Here is a 19,072-nt window from a genome sequence, read left to right as displayed (position 1 = left end):
AACCTCCACCAGGTGATTTCACTGATTAGTTCCTTCTCTCTGCTTAAAGATGAGGTAATCAATGAAATTACCTGGTGGAGTTTTTGGTTGGAATGAAAACCTGCAGACTCTTGGCTCTCCATGGCACATGGTTGCCTACCCCTAATCTAAGGGATAACAATATTAATTGTGTGGTATGGCCCCTCTTAGCAGTTGCTGAATTCAACTCAACAGTGACATGTTTATACAACCGACTGGCTCAGAGACAAAGGCTTGTGTAGCTCTCTCCTCAGAAACTCATTTGATCTTTCATTACACTGCAGAGATCTTTTGTCTGAAATTAATCACACTTTGTTATCACTGCTCTTAATTTTTTATCCTGTCTCATGATTCCACAGACCACCAAGAAGACAAAAAGTTTCATGATGAAACTTCACCTTGTTCATTTGTTGTCCTAGAAGACTGTTGCTGGGCAAGTGGATCTACAAGTAAAAGAAAAAGAATACATCAGCAATTAGCAAACTGTAACCCATTTGCTGTACAATGAGTGCAACTTTTTCCCATTCAATTGTAGAAGAGTGCTCCACCTATTTTAGCCATGCTGGCAGTCTGAGGTACAGCCTGTCATCCTCTAATGCCTCTAGTGGTCTCACAGAGAATCACACCAACTCTCACCGCCAGCACTTCGGATCGGATTCTTTTACCAACACAATGCCTTTTATCCTCTACCCTTCCAACATGGACCCCGCTAGCCTCAGTGCCTATGAAGGCTCCTTCAGGGGCCACGGCCCCAGCCTCCTTCCCTATCTGACCCCTTTCCACCATGGACACTTTGGTGTCTACGAATGTCCCTTTGAGCCAGCATTCATCCAGAAGCGCAACGAGCGGGAGCGTCAGAGAGTAAAGTGTGTGAACCAGGGCTATGCCAAACTGAGGGACCACCTTCCAGGACGAACTGGCGACAAGCGGCTGAGCAAAGTGGAAACACTAAGAGCTGCCATTCGTTACATTAAATATTTGCAGAATTTGGTTGAAGGAAACAGCCAGGCAAGCCACACTCTCAGAGCTACCACCCATAGGTTGGAAGATGTTGGGCACAGTGGTGGTGAGTCACCCAATTCCTCCTCTCCAGGTCCAGACTGTGGCGAAGAGTCTGTGGGCTTCGGCTGTTAGGAGGGATTTATCCCTTTGAAACCTGAGCAAATTTACTTGAGTTCTTTCAGAAGCATGCCAAAAAAGCTGATGAACAGGTGGCCAAAAGATGATTCAAGAAACCAGTAAAAAAAAAAAAAAAAAAAAAAAAAGTGCAAGAAAATGACCTGAAAATGAGCAATAAAAAAGGACACACAATTAGAAAAAATTACAAGACAATTAGCATAAAAGAAGAATGACAAGAAAATAAAACAAAAAAGTACAAAATTACAATGAAATGATCAAGAAATCATAAAAAAAAACAGGAAAAAGGGAGAAAAAAAAACAGGGAAAAAGTAAAGACCAGAAAACTGTATTTATAATTATTATAATTATGTGTTTTAAAATCATCATAAAATTCTTCACAAACATTGAATATTGAAAAAACATTGAAAAACACAGAGTTTCAAAGAGTTATAGGCAGGGTGGTTTTTATGGCATACATATAAACACATGCTGAAAAACTGCTCCTAATGAGTATATATTCATTAAGCTTGAGCAGTGTCCAGGTGTCAGATGTATACACCTGGAATGTAGATGTATATATACCATGAGAGCAGCTGTCAGTCTGTGGACGTCTGTCCTTTTTAAGATTAAGAGGTACATGTTTTACTCTCCTATAATACTTCAGTTAGCATGTTTATGATTCAAATAGAAACCTGTGAGTCAACAAAATATGTCCAACAATTTTCATTAGATTTACAATCTAATCTCAATCTCAAATCCACGTGCTTACTTGCAGTGTACTGAGGTAGTGTCATTACTATAGGTTATTAGTTGCAAGAAAGACATTTGCTTATATACAGAACTCTAACAAAATGTATGTGTTTAAAATCCTATTTCTGTTTGGTTTTTACTGCTGGACTATTTTCATGCTATATATTTCAGAACGAGACCTGTTCATTCATTATTCAGTGTAAAAAAAAGTTGAATGCATCTCCAAACATGTATTTTTGTGCAAGTATGTGCCATAGGAGGGATAATAACGTCAGTAATATCCAGAGAATTTCATCATGATACCAGAAAATATTGTATTTTGTCAGAGCAGATGTCACATTTTTCTCATGCTGGATGTCCACATCATCTCATATCTTTGGGGAAAAAAGTATCAACTGAGGTGAAAAATGAGAAAAAAAAATGTACTGTTTTGATTATCAAAATGCTGGTGTTCAAAGATTGGTAAAATATAATTTGTTCATTTATTCTTTCATTGTCTTTACCTGTGTATTGCTGTTCAAGGTCATAGGAGCTGGAGCCTATCCCATAAAACCTATGAGACATTACAATATTCCTAAAATACTGTAACAGGATCACTGCAAATGTCAGACACTTGATCACCAGTGAGTCTCAGCAATAATTCAGGCAATATACCTGATCCAATACTAATACACACACACCAGTATTCATTTTGTCTGAATCTTCTGTCTCAGGCTTAGGCTGTAGTCACACCTGTTATTTCAGTTGGAATGACAGGTTCAAGCTGGAAACCTCCGCCAGAGGGCATATCATCATATTATGATCCTCCCGGCAACATCAGTCCCCCCTGCTCTATCAGTCAGAAACAAACAGCCGGCTAACAGAGGAGGGTTAGGTGGCTTTACACAATATTTTTTGACTTACACAAACACAGTGTTTCTTTGTTTTGGGGTTTTCTGCTTGTCAGCAATGAAGCTGCAAACTAGTCACCAATTTTAGTGATGCGATTCATCTCACATTTCATTGTGACTGACATCAAAGATGTTAAACATTTGTGAGCACATGTCAAAGACCACGACACCCCCAACACACCAGAATATTTAAATGCTTTGTTCTACAATAAAAATCAATACTGGACAGATTAATCATTAGATTGGCGACATATTCAGTAACTTTGTCCTAAACTCAATGTGTTATTTATTTAGACCTTCATACAACTGATTTGTTCAAATGACCATACACAAATACAGATACAGTTAGGTCCATAAGTATTTGTACAGTGACACAATATGCATAATTTTGCCCTTGTACACCATCACAGTGGATTGGAAATGGAGTAATCAAGACATAATTGAAGTGCAAACTTTCAACTTTAATTTAAGGGGTTGAACAAAAATGTGGCATTACCCTTTTAGGAATTACAGACAGTTTTATAGATTGTCAGTCAAAAGTAATTGGACACTTGACTTAAAAGCAGTTTCATGGCCATGTGTGGCCTTTCCCCTCATTATTCCATGACAAATGAAGAAAATAAAAGGTCTGGAGTTCATTTCAGGTGTTTGCATTTGCATTTGGTAGCTGTTTATCAGAACCCTCAACATGCGATCCATAGAGGTGTCCATGCAGGTGAAGGAGGCCATCATTAGACTCAAAAAGTAAATAAAATCAATGAGACAGATCACAACAACTTTAGGAGTAGTCAAATCAGTAGTTTGGTATATCCTGAAAAAGAAGTAATATACTGGTAAGATCAGCAACACCAAAAGACCTGGAAGACCATGGAAGACATCTAAAGTGGCTCACTGAAGAATCTGTCCCTGGTGAAGAAAAACCCATTCACAACATCTAAGGAAGTCAAAAACACTCTGGAGGAGGTAGGTGTATCATTGTCCAAATCTACAGTCAAGAGACTTTTGTGAGAAAATAAATACAGAGGGTATACAGCAAGGTGCAAACCACAGGTGTCACTCAAGAACAGCAAGGCCAGATTAGACTTTGTAAAAAAAAAAAAAAAAAAAAAAAAAACATCTAAAAAGGCCTGCCCAATTCTGGAACAAGGTTCTTTGGACAGATGAAACGAAGATTAACTTGTACCAGAATGAAAGGAACCCAAAGCAGAGCACATCATCTGTCCAGCATGGTGGAGGCAGTGTTATGGCATGGGCATGTATGGCTGCCAGTAGAACTGGGTCACTAGTGTTTATTGATGATGTTATGATGATATATTGATGATGTTTATTGATGACTGCTGATGGCAGTAGCAGGATGAATTCTGATGCTTATATGGCTATACTGTCTGCTCAGATTCAGCCAAATGCCACAAAACTGACAGGACAGCAAAACATACTGTGAAAGCAACCCAAGAGTTACTGAAATCTGTTGAAATGCCCATGCCAGTGTTATGTATAGTTTGTCCGATTACTTTTGAGCCTCTGAAAATGGGGTGAAAATGTATAAAACTGTCTGTAATTCCTAAAAGGTTAATGCCAGATTTTTGTTCAACCTCTTAAATTAAAGCTGAAAGTCTGCACTTCAGTCATGTCTTGATTACTCCATTTCAAATCCGCTGTGGTGATGTACAGGGGCAAAATTCTAAATATTGTGTCACTGTCCAAATACTTATGGACTTAACTGTATCTGGATTTGGTTTGTAAGCCTTTGTCCTGTTTCCTCTTCTAAATAGAGGTGCACCATTTTTGTTGTTGGACATGACACTGATGATTATCCTGGGAGCAAAATGTTTGTCATTGTAACCTCACTGAGCACTTTTTTTTTCTTTCACATTTCATCTGAGCATGGTGATATAAATACATTTCTATTTTTGTACTTCAACCTCTGTCAAGGGTTTTTTTCCTTGGTAAATGCAATGTGCAAGGTGTAATTTGTACCTGATCTGAGCTAAAATGTTTTTTTGCAATGTAAAATGTGGGAAATTGTAGTAAATGGACCAATATTCTAAGTCACTGGTGTGATCGTTTAAGAGCCTTTCAGGGAACAGAGCCCTGGCATTTATCAGGTCAGGTCAGCCATCCAGAACCTGCTTGTACCTCAGGCCACTATAGTTAGATGATTACGCTGCATGCTCGTGTAACAGCCAAGCTTTGTGTGACCAGTCATCGGGTCCTGGACACCCTGGGGTGCAAAAACTGCTCCTTCATTATGTTCCTATATAGATGTTAATGTCCCAAGCACACCGATGCTTCCTTGTGCAGCAGGATGAAGTCAAACTGCTTCAGTGGCCTCCCCAACCACCAGAACTACACACTGCTGAACCTTGACAAGACAGAGATTTCCACCTTCCTCACCCCTCAAAGAACTGGAGCTTTTCCTTTTTGAAGAAACTCCAAATAGTTCCACTGCACACTGTTCAGGATACAGTGTGACAGTTTTGAAGGCAGCGGTGACCTTATCCTCATTAGATAAGTTTGCTGTTCGTTTATCGTTCAGTGTTTCTGTCATTTTGTCCATAAGCATGTGACGTCTTTCACCTCTAAACAGTCCCTTGGCCTAGGACTATATCTGTGCCCATGTCCCCTTTTGTTGCTCCGCCGTATCAGAGCCACACTCATTGTCTATATTTGTTCCCTTGACCAAACAGCTGTTCAGTAAACTAATACCATACAAGTGGAGGGGACAGCTGTCACTAGAGAGAGGGAGGGAGAGAGAGAGAGAGAGAGAGAGGGAGAGAAGAGGGGAAGCACAGACACACCATCAATAAGACACGAACTGAGTGAGAGACAAGATGGAAACAAATATAGGTTAAGAGCAGTGGCCAGTGAGTCGGCCAGCCCAGGCTTGAAGAGAACAGGACTACCACCTTTTGAAACAACCTTGAAGAAACAAATTTATTGGACTATTTATTGCTAATTTACTTCTGCTTGAGCCATCATCTAAGTAATTTCTTTGGTCCAAATATTCCCATTCAAGCCACAATGGCAGACAGCAACAATCCTCCAATGTCATCCTACATTATGGATGAGGAAACTCTGAAGAGGAAGCAGAAGGAGAAGCTGAAGAAGCTAATGGCTACAGGGGGCAACCCTCGGCCAGCACGTTCCCTCTTCTTCCTGACACTGAAGAACCCATTCCGCAAGGCCTGCATCAGCATTGTGGAGTGGAAGTATCCTTCAAGGGTTAGAGTTTACTGGGCAGAGGGACGCTTGGATCAAACAGACACATTAACATTTTGTTGCTGGGGTCATAGATCATATTTTCGGTTCAGAAGTCATTAAATACTGTTAGTAGAGATGGCATAACAGAATGACAATGTTGCAAAGGAGGTATCAGTGGTGGAACGAGTGCTAGAACTTGCTATTCAAGTACAAGTCCTTACTTTGCTGATATTTTACTTAAGCAGTACAACTAGCAGTACAACTAATACTGTAAAAACCTACTTAAGTAAAAGTTTTTTAAAAAAAGTTGCTCATTTAAAATGAACCCAAAGTAAAAGTTACTGAGTTACTTTTTTAAACTTTGCTAGATATTAGATGTTCTATGAAATACTAAAGGAGCGTAATGTTCAAACTAGATTCTGCTCACTGGAAATTTGGGAATTACAAAGTAAAGATCCACCCACAAAGTAAAGCCAGCTGTCTCTTCTTCAGTCTCCTGACAGAACGATCACAATCGAAGGCTTCACAACTTGTCAGTGTGTGATGGCGAAGTTTCAGTAAATTTATAGAGCAAAACAAACTGATGTTCTACATTGAATGGGATTTAAAATGTAGCAAAGTACAAAGCAAAATGTACTTAAGTGAAAGTTTAAGTACTGACTTAAAAAAAATCTCAGTTCACAGTAATATGAGTAAATGTAATTGGTTACTTTCACCTGTGGCAGTTACACAGATATAATAACATTTAAAGTGTGACTTACTCGTACCATTGTCTTGGAGTTAGAAGAGTATGAGGAAAAACTGAGACTTGTTGCATTATATATTAGTTATATTAGTTAATGTTGAATGTATAAGCTCGTAGTGCTTTAGTCAGCATTATGTCTACTGACTTATGAGAGATCAAATGAAAAGTCCACAGCATTCCAGAATTAACAGCAAATAAGGAAAATTTACTCTGTTTAAACACCTGAATAGGTTAAACTAATACAGCCTTTGGCACACTGAGTAAAAATGACTTTGGTTGCAACAAGTTCATACCACAGTTATTATAGATTTATATTTTTCATTAGTTTTTATTTTTGTTTTGTTTTTAATTTTAGTTTCCAGAGTGGGTGTCCTTGTTTTAGTTAAGTCTTGTTTAAAAAAAGATTCATTTTAGTTGAGTTTTTCTTATTGTCAGTATTAATTTGAGTTTGGGGTTTTATTCTAATATGTGGGGTGTTTGTCAGAATAGGTAGTCCAGTCCAAAGTCAACACTTTGTGAAGGCAGTTGACTCCCAGTCATGATGTCTCAGTCCCAGTACACATGAGCACCAACACAAACTCATGCTGGCTGTGATTTTATTTTAGTTTTGTACACAATATTGTTTCAGCTAGTTTTCGTTTTTTCTAAAATCTAGTTTTGAGTTTTATTTTAAGTTAACTAAAGTGTTTTCACACCTAGTTTTGTTTTTTTAGTTTTGTTTTAGTTTACTATAATAACCTTGGTTCATACACGAATGCCTTCTAATCCTCTGGATCTGCTGATGGATGTTCATGAAGCTGTAAAATATGACTTGGTTGAGGCAGCCTGATGATATTTCCAGGAGATGGACAGCTGTCTCCCGACGTCAGAATCTAAAAACAGACATGATAAGTTATGCAGAATGCAGTCTCACGGGGTGGAAGCTCAGTTCAAGTAAATAAATTAGTTACGACTGGATTCCCCAAATGTGACACATTACATAGTCTGCAGAACGATACTTGCAGAACACAATAAAAAGGGTGAAATTCAGTTACATCTGCTGTTACTCTGACCTTAGATTTAGTAGTCCTGTTTCAGATAAGGGCCCTGCAGAAATGTCTGTTATTGGCAAGTAAAGTCTTTCTCATTTGTATAGATGTTCCTCACATAGCAATTCTTAAAGGGATGGTAAACTCAGTTAAAAATGGGAATTTTATTATTTAATTTTATTCCTGAATTCCATCTTCATCATCCACCAAGATCTGAGAGTTTTAGGGGCTGCGTTTTCTACAAACTTCCTTTCCAGCACTGGGTGGGTGTTCCCTTGGACTAAAGTTATTGTCACAACTCTGGCTTGTGGTGAAAATATCTTTGCAGCCTTTGCTAAGTCTCACCTTTCCATGTCTCTTGATATAATCCTGGGTGTGCCACGCTAGAGGGTGCAGCTGAGGAATCAATCAAACACTAATGGAGTTCTTACTGGATTAACCTCCCTCCCCAGTAAAAATGCTCATTTGACTAATGAGACAACAGGCTTCTATCTGCATAGAAAGAACTTTTGATGCTTACAGTTTTATCATGATTTCTACACTCTGCAATAAAAAAAAAAAAAATAAATTTAATGAAAAATGCACAGATTAGTTTACCATCCCTTTTAGAGACTATTGTGTTCATGCACAAACAGTGCATGAACACATGAACACTGCAGTTGGACTTTTCTAGATAATCAGCTCTCTAAATGACAATACAGTTTTGGTAATGTGCCTTGGTGCAAATTAACAGATGCTGGTTAGGAAGATGCACATTTCTTAGATGAATAAAATTTGGAACCATTTAAAAAGCTTTTTTGCAATCAGGCAACAGCACATTGCTTCGATGCTAGTGGAAATCTTGTGAAAGTGATTTTACAACCATGGATTTCACATCAGCTTATAATTCTGTCTTAAACATTGAACAGTGTACAACAGTAATAGTCCAGCTACTGATCAATATTTAGAATCAAGTTTAGTGATCATTTTATATCATTTAGCCCCATTGACGACCATGTAGTCTACTCTGTTTAGCAAGTGCTCAGCACTGCCTCCGATGGACAAAAGACTCCACTGCACTCTTTTCTCTGTCTCACAGCAGTTAATAGCTGTGTTTTGGCTCTCTCTCTCTCTCTCTCTGTAGACTTTGATCAAACTCGACGTTAAAGGTTAAGCTTTTTTTTTTTTTTTTTTTTTTTAAACACAGTTGATGTTCCCCATGTATCCCCCTGATATAGCTATTGTGTGTATTATACCATGTATGCTTCCTATAATTCACTTTCAGACCTTTTGAAATCATCATCTTATTGGCAATTTTCGCTAACTGTGTGGCCCTGGCTGTGTACTTGCCCATGCCAGAGGAGGACAGCAACAACACCAACAGCAACCTGGTGAGTCAGCATGCTGACTGAGTTAATGTATGTGTGTGTATGAACATGCTTGTGTCTGCATGTAAATTAATAGTTGTATTTGTAAAATGATGCTATAACATACATAGTTCAAATTCTACTTGTTATACTCACTGTGTCTACATTTTGACATACATAGCTGATATACATAGAGTAAATTTTGAGATGCAGCCTAATGGCCTTAGTGCTGCTCATACAAAGCGATCAGGTTTCTCCACTGTAATGCAACAGGCCACTGGCCTGGATAGCTGCTATATACCAATATAGCATCACCATTACATAGAAGGGAGAAAGTGAAAGACTTGACAGAAAGTGAAAGACTTGTGTGGCTCTTGTACCACATTGAGGCCCTCCAATAGTGCTATTTGGAAGTATTACTTCCATGCTGATTAGGATTGCACCATAGAAACAGAATTGGGTGGAATACGCAAGGGCCTTTGGTACACAGCAGGTTTGCTTTTGTTGAAGGCAGATTCAATAGGATTTTTCTAAAAAGCAATGCAGAGATTCATACAAAAAAAAATCCCTTTCAATCACCAAATTTTTTTTTCCCACAACAGCAATTGGAATGAATGCCAGCACCGGTTGAACTAAAATACCGCTACAATTGTGCTATTAAGTTGAGTGCATGTGCAGGTTTTCACTTGGCCATATTGTCCTGCAAACCTTGACTGCAAATCTGTAGAGGACAGCTTATGGTACCTAAGTGCTGACAGGGTGAGGAAATGGTCTTCTTGGGGTGTCGTCTTCTTGGGACGCCCACTTCATGGCCTGTCTCTGACATCACCTGTTATATGGAACTTGGCCTTCACTTTGGAGATGGTACTAGGGCTCACTCCAAATAATGCCGCAACTTGGCTTTGCGGAACACCAGATTGAAGTTGCCTGATCGCACGGGTGCTTTCGAGCTTCTGGTACCTGGGGGTACCAGAAGCTCAAAACAAGAGTCAATAGCAACCGCAGAATAAGCTGTTTGGCATTGGCAGAGAAGATTTGGCAAATTTTTCATGGGCGCAACCCACATACTCAGCTCTGCTGCTCATCCTGCAAATGCATGTTCCTTACAAATGCTGCACCATTTAAAAGGGAAATAAACAGGCTTTCCAACAGTCTAAGATTTATTTCCAAGAAGCATTGTTACAGCAAAGAAATACCGTATTGACCCGAATAAAAGACGACCCTGATTTTAAGACGACCCCTCTTTTTCAAGACCCTTTTTTGGAAAAATATTTTTTATATGGACATTCTGCCAGGAGCGGACTTACCATTAGGCAAAACTAGGCGGTTGCCTAGGGCCCCAAGTTCCTGAGGGCCCCATAAAACTCCTCATACACTTATGGTTAATACAGTTATTACTTATTTGCGCACATTAATTATGTTTTTGATAAAAATACTTTTGCTAAAATGCCAGCAGAATGCTTATCGTATTATGTGTGTCTCAGGGCCCCTGTTTTGTGTGTTGTCCTCTCATCTCAGAGGGCCCCATGCCTGCCTTTGCCTTGGGCCCCAAATTTCTTAAATCCGCCACTGCATTCTGCAACACCAGCCCATGCTAGCTTTAAACTCAGTGCAGGGGATGTTGAGCTCTGTGGCAGCTTCAAGTGCTTTCTGCTGCATCACAGCCCTCGTAACGGGCAGTCCTTCACTACGTTTCTCATTCACAAAACCGCACACCCTCCTGTCAGTCTCGTTGAATCGACCAGTTTGTGGACCACGAAAAGCCCTTCTCTGGCTGTGGGCATTTTTTAGCTCTTCTGTCTGAGACCGCCACCGTCTCACATTGCACTCAGGGCCAGGGTTAAGGGATGTTTATTTACCTCGACAGTTTCGGAGGTAACTTTAGAAAGCGTCCAACTGACAGCCGGAGCAGCATGTCAGCTGGCTGCTACATTCAAGCGGGTGGCGGCGCACACCGGCCGGCCCACCTGATGCCGCCCGTTGCCTCGGTCAGCACCGCACACCCCCGGTCAGGTCTGCCGGATCTGACAGGTGTGCGGCGCACACAGACTGCCATATATACCTTTCATCATAAATCAACTTTTGTTTATACGCGGCTGCAGCAGCACCATGGACAGCGACACAGACAACATGTTTGATTATTGATTGCGCGACGCGGCCATTCGCCGGTAATCGCGCCGCGCATTAACCGATTTTGCGGAGGCAGGAGGAAAGTTGCATGATTTACGTTGTATCCACGTTCGCCCGCTGCGTGCGTGACCGTGCATGTGCTCGTGCATGAACGCCCGTACCGTGCTGGAGCACACCCCTTCCAACCGCGCCAGAGCGGTGGAAGTGTGCTGTATTCAAGCACGGAACATATGCAAGTAGGGGAGACTGGGGACAGTTGCAACAAGGGACGGTTGCAACAAGCCTTATTTCTCCAATCAGAAACATGCTAGAGTGATGACACTCACACTGCACATGCTCAGTTAGACCCTCTACCCACAAACAAGAGAGTGGCCATATTGATCATCTGGTCCAGCTTTTATCAAGGCAAAACTGTTTTGGAGGTATGAAAGTAGATTTTTTCATGAGCTGTATTTTTGTCATACTGTCCTGGTCTTTTGTATGAATTAATCCAAACCTACCTAGCTTGAATCACTGTTTTGTTGACTATTCAGTGACACCGTTTACATGTGTCAATGTCACTGTGGCTAGTTAGCACATGGTGTTTTGTCATGACTGATACCACAGGGACGGTTGCAACAGTTGCAACTGTCCCTATGCTAATATCAAAACAGACCACACAACAGTATTTTTGAAGATTTTTAGCTCAAAATAGGCACAATTAATATATTTCATTGCTCATGATGAACAGAACAGGCAATCATAATGAGAAACTAATGCTAATGATAAACAAAATAATTCCCCAAATAACTTGTTGAGCAAAAATGAGCAATTAGTTATTGTTGTATATTGTTGTATGTGCTGTGCTATGGGACAAACTAAATAAATTTTCCTGTGAAAACAGTCATATAAACTTGTCATATAGTGAATAAATCATTTAAATTGTATTCTGTTTGTTTTCAGTATGCCAAGAGTGAGGAAGAGAATCACTAACAGAGGGGTTCCCCTCAGTACTTTGGAACAAGCCTCAAATAAAATAACAGATGAGGGCAAATCAGTCAGGGCAGTGGCCAAGGCCTTTGACATATGCCACACCACGTTATTCAGGTTCCACAAGAAAAGGAAGAATCTTGCAAGCACGGCATCAAAAAATAAACCACTTGCAGGGTACTGGACCAGCAGAAAAGTATTCTCTGAGGACCAAGAGAAGAGCCTCAATGAATATTTGCAAAGGGCAGCTGATTTGTATTATGGATTGAGTCCCAGAGAGGTAAGATTAATTTATAAGAAAAAATATATTATAACAAGATAATGATGCATATCAAATAAATAAATAAATAATAATAATAATAATAATAATAAATAAATAAATAGTAAATACTTTAATAATAAATAAAATTTATTATTATTAAATACTTTAATACTGTATACTCTGCTTATTCAGACAAAAATCAGAAGATAATTGGTGAAATTTAATGATTTTTTAATATGTTGCAACCGTCCCTGATCCGTGTTGCAACTGTCCCCAGGTTTGGGGTCAGTTGCAACGTTTGAATTCCTTTATTCAAATAAATATTGTGATTGATATGTTATATGTAGCCATCTTTAAATGGTATGGGTATATAGCAGACAGATGTAGGTTTAATATGTAAAAATTTGGTGTGCCTAGTCCAAATAGTCTCTGAGTAACTGAGGGTAATGTAAAAAGTGTTGCAACTGTCCCCAGTCTCCCCTACAATACATGTGTATTTGCTTAGACCCCCAATATAAGACGAGGGCGTTTTTTCAGGGCATTTTCAATGGAAAAAATATCGTCTTATATTCAGATCAATACGGTAATCTACCAAACACAAATTTCCTTACTTTTTGTGCGATGTTTAGTTATTTATGCCTCTGTTCGATTTATTGACTGTTTATTTATTTATTGACTATTGATTTTGGGGCCCAAATTATTTATTCTGTATATAAATGAAATCTGTAAAGTATCTAACATGCTGAAATTTGTTGTCTTTGCTGGCGACACAATTTGTGCTCTGGGGATGATCTGCAGAAACTGCTCAATGTAGCCAAGACAGAATTAAATAAATTAAAATGTTGGTTCGATAAGAATAAACTATCATTAAATCTGAACAAAACAAAGTTCATAATATTTGGAAATCGAAAAATCAACACAAAACTTTGTTTGGAAATTAATAATGTAGAATTAGAAAGGGTATATGAGAACAAGTTCTTGGGTATTACAATAGATCACAAATTATGCTGGAAACCCCACATAAAGTATTTGTGCACAAAGATAGCAAGAAGCATCGGAATACTGGGTAAAACAAGACACATCTTGACTCAGAAAGCACTGCACGCCTTGTGCTGCACACTTATTGAACCTTATCTGTCCTACTGTGTTGAAATCTGGGGAAATACTTACAAAAGCAACCTAAAAAAGATATGCACATTGCAGAAATGAGCAATAAGGATAGTACATCAAGTTGGTTATCAAGAACATACAAACAGTTTTTAAAATCTCACACTTTGAAATTCATGGATATGGTCAAATATAAAACTGGGCAAATTATGTTTAAAGTAATTAACAAGATGATGCCAGAAAACCTACTAAACATGTTCTCTGGTAGAGATGGGGGTTACAATTTAAGAGGATCACTGAATTTAAACAACTCGAAAAACCATGTGCATCTCTGTTTGTGGGACGCTACTTTGGAATGGCTTGGACGAAATGACCAAAACGAGTAATAACATAAGAAAATTCAAAAGCATCTATAAACAATCAATCCTGGACATGTAAAAGAGAGAGCTTGAAAAATGAGAATTGTATATACTTAGTATACTTTATTTTTTGTGGCATTAAGTTGGTTTGCCTCTGGTAGGCTATTTGTATTTGTTTTGCAATTATCAGCTATTATTGAAACTTAATCTAATGAAGTAGTAAGGAGGGGCAGGACTAGATAAGCATGGCTTCTTTCTGTCCCTTCTTGGACATATAATACGGTGTTTTGTAAATGAATGTGTTATGAATTAGTTGACTGTACAGTTAATTTCTATTCTGGTCGTTTGACTCTTAAGAATTGTCAACTGATATGTTGAACTGTTCAAGACAAATAAAAAATTCAATTCAATTCAATTCCATTCAGTTTAACTGAAAATTAAACCTGATACTGTTACGGACACTGGTTGGACAGACAACACAGAGCACATAAAGATGAATGAAATTTATTGTTGGTTTGTGCAGAGTAGAGGCAGCAGACAAGAGCAGGGAGGTGGAGGAGGCTGACTGGCAGGGCTTGGAGTCCAGGGAGTGAATGAAGAAGTGTGGCTTGTTGGTGTGGCTTGGAAGCTTGAATTATGTAGAAGTTTCAGGCAGAACGGCAGGCAGGTGAGTTGTGATCCTGGGACACAAGAGAGGCGATAGGCATAGGCAATAACACCAGGAAATAGAGAAAAAGAGAGACAGGAAAGGCAGGGGAGAGAGAGGGCATGACGTGGGGCAAAGGGCCTGGGCTCAGATTCAAACCCAGAACGCTGTGTTAAGGACTCAGCGCCATAGATGGCAGCATGACATGTAGATGTTCCCTGCAGTGATCAGTTTTCTACACCAGTCTACCTGAAAATTCGATTATTTTAAAGATCTACATGCCCAGTTTGCCTTCTGATGGTCACTCACTTTTTCAGCCTAGACTATTAGCTTACTTCTATTCCAAAGCGTCCTTGTTCAATGTCAAGTTATATCTGAATAGTAGAATACGAGATGTATTTTGGCATGTGTAACCTCTGTAAAAAGCACATGCTTAAATTACAACATGGGGTCGCTACTTAAAGACATCAGCTATATGTCTATAAGACCATTTCAGTGTAGCAGAGCCTCTCCAGTCAGCCAGCACACACAGCAGCAGGGCCCTGGCGCTGCTGCACTACATAGAACAGAACCTGAGTTGATGACAATGGTAGCACCTGTGTTTACCTGCCCTTTCCTGTCAAAATAAAAGCTGTGAAAAAACCCTGTTGGCTAGATAGATAGGTTGTTGTCCTGCTGGGGGATGGCGAGTGGCTGTGAGTTTGTATGTGCATTGTTTATCATGTGCTCTTTGTGTTGTGTTATTAAATTTAAGGGTGCTTTTACATTATTTGTGCACTGTGACTGTTGTCTAATGTTTTGGTGTAGCTCCATCTGCTATACACCTTATTTTTTAGTATTTTGGTTTGTGTTGCTTCAAAGTGAAAAACTGCTGGTTAAACACAGCCAAAGCAATGTTGTCCTACACAGCCATACCTTGATTATGAAAATAGCATTTGAGTTATCATGAGTTGAACTTTTAAAGAAATATTCAGAAGAACAATTCCTTTGTCACAAAGCCATTATTTATTACTTGCATTACTTCTTCTAAATCAGAGAGTGAAGCTGAGTTATTAAGTAATCATCAGTTACTTCACTTTTACATCTTGAATAATGCATTGAATAAATGGAATCCTCATAGATGTATCAACATTTTCAACTTGAGTTTGTAAGTTGAAACTAATTCTACTCTTAAGTGGGTTTTACTCATGATCTTAAGACACCAGTTTTAAAGTTCAACTGCCTTGTAATTTTTTTGGCAGTGTATATGACGATGGAACCTGCTGTAATTTCTTGATTGCCTGATGGCAGAATTGAAATCAATCAAAAGTAGTCTTGTGGAGTTTCAAGGGGTGTCCAGGTGCTGTAGCAAAAGGTGCAAGGCCACATGCAAGTTGAAGGGGATCCAAGAATTGTGACATGTATGAAAGAATAATGTTTAGGACTACCTGTTCAAAGAATTTCACGCCACTAACAAAAGACCACGACAATAGGAGTCAAATTTGAAATAGTTTATTTTATGGTGGAGAACCAAGATGATGTACTGAGGGTCCGACGGGAAGGATGGAGGATAATAGGATGGAGGGATGGAGGTAAGGGTCAAGGGAGGAGGGGATCGAGGGATTGAGGAAGAAAGTTAAAGGGATGAGGAAATTTTGGTAGCATTTGGGTAGCATTTGACCTTTTAAATTTCAGATTCTATCTATCTATCTATCTATCTATCTATCTATCTATCTATCATTTCACACAAATCCATGCATTCATTTACCACATTTATCCTTTTCACATTGGTAGCAGCCCCTAGCGGTGCAACTCAAAACGTTCTGGTGGAACGAACATTATTCAGTACGTTGATTTGATGAACGACCAGTGACTTATGTTCAATGTGTGCTGAACCATGTTTCTATAAAAGCTGATTGGTTGATGAAATTCAAACCATTGTGCCTATTCATTATCTGAATGTTGTTTCAATAGGAAAGCATCCAGGATGCTCCACCACAAGATTTGCATGAACTGGATTATTCTTTGGAGGATGAGTGAAAACACTAAACAAAACAAAAAACAAAAAACTGTAAACTGTAAAACTCAGAATGGCAGAAAATCTAGTCTGATGGAAATGGGTGCAAATTTGGATGTTAAAACTACCTAAATTGACCGTATCTTTGTTCCATACACCATATCTCTAACATAGTTTCAATAAACACATTGTGCCTTTTCTTGAGGAGTAGCCATTTTTTAGGAGTTTGTTTAAGAGAACCTATTTCATCAACAGGGTACCTGAAATACACAAATGCAAAGTGATTAAAAACTAGAATAACCACTGAGTACATAGAACAAATCTGATTAACATATCTCATCAATTGCTTTTGTAATAGATTTTTTAAATTGTAAAAAGACTTTGTGGACACCCTGTATTAATGAAAATGTCAGAAAAAAGGTATGCACACACACACACACACACACACACACACACACACACACACACACACAGTCTCAGTATGATGTCCTTGAGCTCAGGTGATGGAGTGGGACAGCTGTCCACAGCCTGCTGTTCTTTGGCTGTGGTGGCTAACATTAAGTTGTCATGCTAGGACAGTGATCAGTGTACACACTTTCTTGGTACTTGCTTTATTTATCATCTCATATGTATAGCATGTCTGCGTCAGTGCTCATATATACTGCAGAGCATGTACATTACAAACCACTGAATAGCAAATAAAGACCATTTAAAAAGAATAATACCTTTGATGACATTGTATCATAGAGCTCAGTTAATATTGTGGGATGATATTAAAAGGTAATGGGAGTCTAATTTTGAGTTACACACTGTTGACTGATGCCTGTAATTAGTTTACATTACTTCAGATCATTTAAATGCTTGTACTAAATAATAAGATGCTAGAAACATTTCCATGTTTTGTGTCACTATATAACCATTTCATTGTCTTTTTAAGTGCAAGTCCAAATTTCAAATAAATAAATAAATCATGGATTTGAAAATAACATCCATAAGTCGACAGAGTAAAGAGGGACGTTTTTGCGGTACACGCCGTCGCTCATTATGGTCACATTTTTAATAAATGGAGAAATATCAGATCCAGATCAGTTTTGTCCTGCTGAAGTGTACTGTCACTGTGATGTGTAATGAGAGCTGACTGCTGCCATATTAGCTGCCCAAAGCCATTCATTACATACCTCTGCTGAAATGAGAGTGGGGAGGCAAAACATTCCAATGGTGTGTGTGTCAGATATAGATAGGCAGAGGCAGATAGGGGTGATATGCAGCAAAAAATACTTATATACTTGTAAAGAACAAAAGCAGAATGGGTGACTTATATAAAACAAACCTTGAGAGAAAACAGAAAGGACAGTACTGACCATTTTGATATCAAAATAAACAGTACCATTAAAGGGATAGTTCACCCATGTAGAAAAAAATTGTATTATTTTACTTCCCCCTGGTTGTTCTGTAGGACAGTAGTGGTGCTCTCTTCCTCTCATTGTTACTGAGTGCTGGATACTGGCTGGATGCTCCAAATGCTAACTGTTAGCCTCCTGCCATTGAAGTGGACTTCCCCCCAGCTAACAACCTGAAAAATAACCACCTTCATCCTCTCAAACTAGGTTTAGCATCACTTTACAAGAAATTAAAATGTATATACGAATACCAAGAGCCCATGAATAATGGTTTTGCTCAAATTACTGTTTACAATCACATTCCTGTTATCAACACACTTTTGTGAATAACAGATTCAAATAAAGACTTTTATTATTGTTCATTTACAGGAGAGTCTGGAGTACATCTTCCTCATCATCTTCTCTATAGAGTGTTTCCTGAAGATTGTGGCATATGGATTTCTCTTCCATGCAGATGCTTATCTAAGAAATTGTTGGAACATATTGGATTTTGTTTGTGTATCTGTTGGGTAAGTTCATAAGTTACACAGTGTGTGAAAAAGCTTTTGTTGAGAATCTGTTGATTTTCATTATGTAGCTTTAGACGAGTAATCACCAAACTTTATTTAAGGAGTATAACAAAACAGATGTGCATTAAAATTTATTTTTATAAATCTACTAATTACTAGGGACGTCCCGATCACGTTTTTTTGCCCCCGAGTCCGAGTCCGAGTCATTTGATTTTGAGTATCTGCCGATACCGAGTCCCGATCCGATACTTCTATAAAACCAGGAAATGATATGCTATTAATGATTGAACAAAAATGATAGGAGGATGTATCAGTAATTATTTCACCTGAGGGTTGACAGAGTACTTTTTGCTGTAACAATATGTTAAATTATTTGTTTTAACAATGTAAATTGCTTATCAAACAGACCTAACAATTCAGCTACCAATGAATGAGCAGTAGTATGCATGTGATAACATAGATCGAAAAATAAGCCAAAGTGATACCTCTTCTCTGAATAGACAAGCTAAGCCAGTGTGCTGCTGTTAGCCAGTGAAAAATACAGCGGAGTGGCACCTCTTCGCTTTGTTTCACAATCTATGTCAGTGCGCTGCTGTA

The 19,072-nt window shown here is 38.7% G+C and overlaps 2 protein-coding genes across 2 annotated transcripts in view; both read left to right on the top strand.

Moving 5' to 3' along the window:
• The first annotated feature begins 522 nt into the window (after nt 1–522).
• LOC115359147 (achaete-scute homolog 1-like) lies at nt 523–1,152 on the top strand. The gene has a single exon (XM_030051492.1). The coding sequence runs from the start codon at nt 523–525 to the stop codon at nt 1,150–1,152; it is 630 nt and encodes a 209-aa protein (XP_029907352.1).
• Nucleotides 1,153–5,798: 4,646 nt separating this feature from the next.
• Nucleotides 5,799–19,072, top strand: part of cacna1sa (calcium channel, voltage-dependent, L type, alpha 1S subunit, a) — a 47,020-nt gene continuing 33,746 nt past the window's right edge. The window contains exons 1-3 of the mRNA XM_030051491.1: nt 5,799–5,986; nt 9,016–9,121; nt 18,336–18,475. Of these exons, the coding sequence (XP_029907351.1) occupies nt 5,799–5,986; nt 9,016–9,121; nt 18,336–18,475 (434 nt within the window). The remainder of the gene's footprint in view (nt 5,987–9,015; nt 9,122–18,335; nt 18,476–19,072) is intronic.

This window comes from Myripristis murdjan, chromosome 5, assembly GCF_902150065.1.
Source record: "Myripristis murdjan chromosome 5, fMyrMur1.1, whole genome shotgun sequence".
NCBI classification, from domain to species: Eukaryota; Metazoa; Chordata; class Actinopteri; order Holocentriformes; family Holocentridae; genus Myripristis; species Myripristis murdjan.
This window is presented reverse-complemented; position numbering and strand designations above follow the sequence as displayed.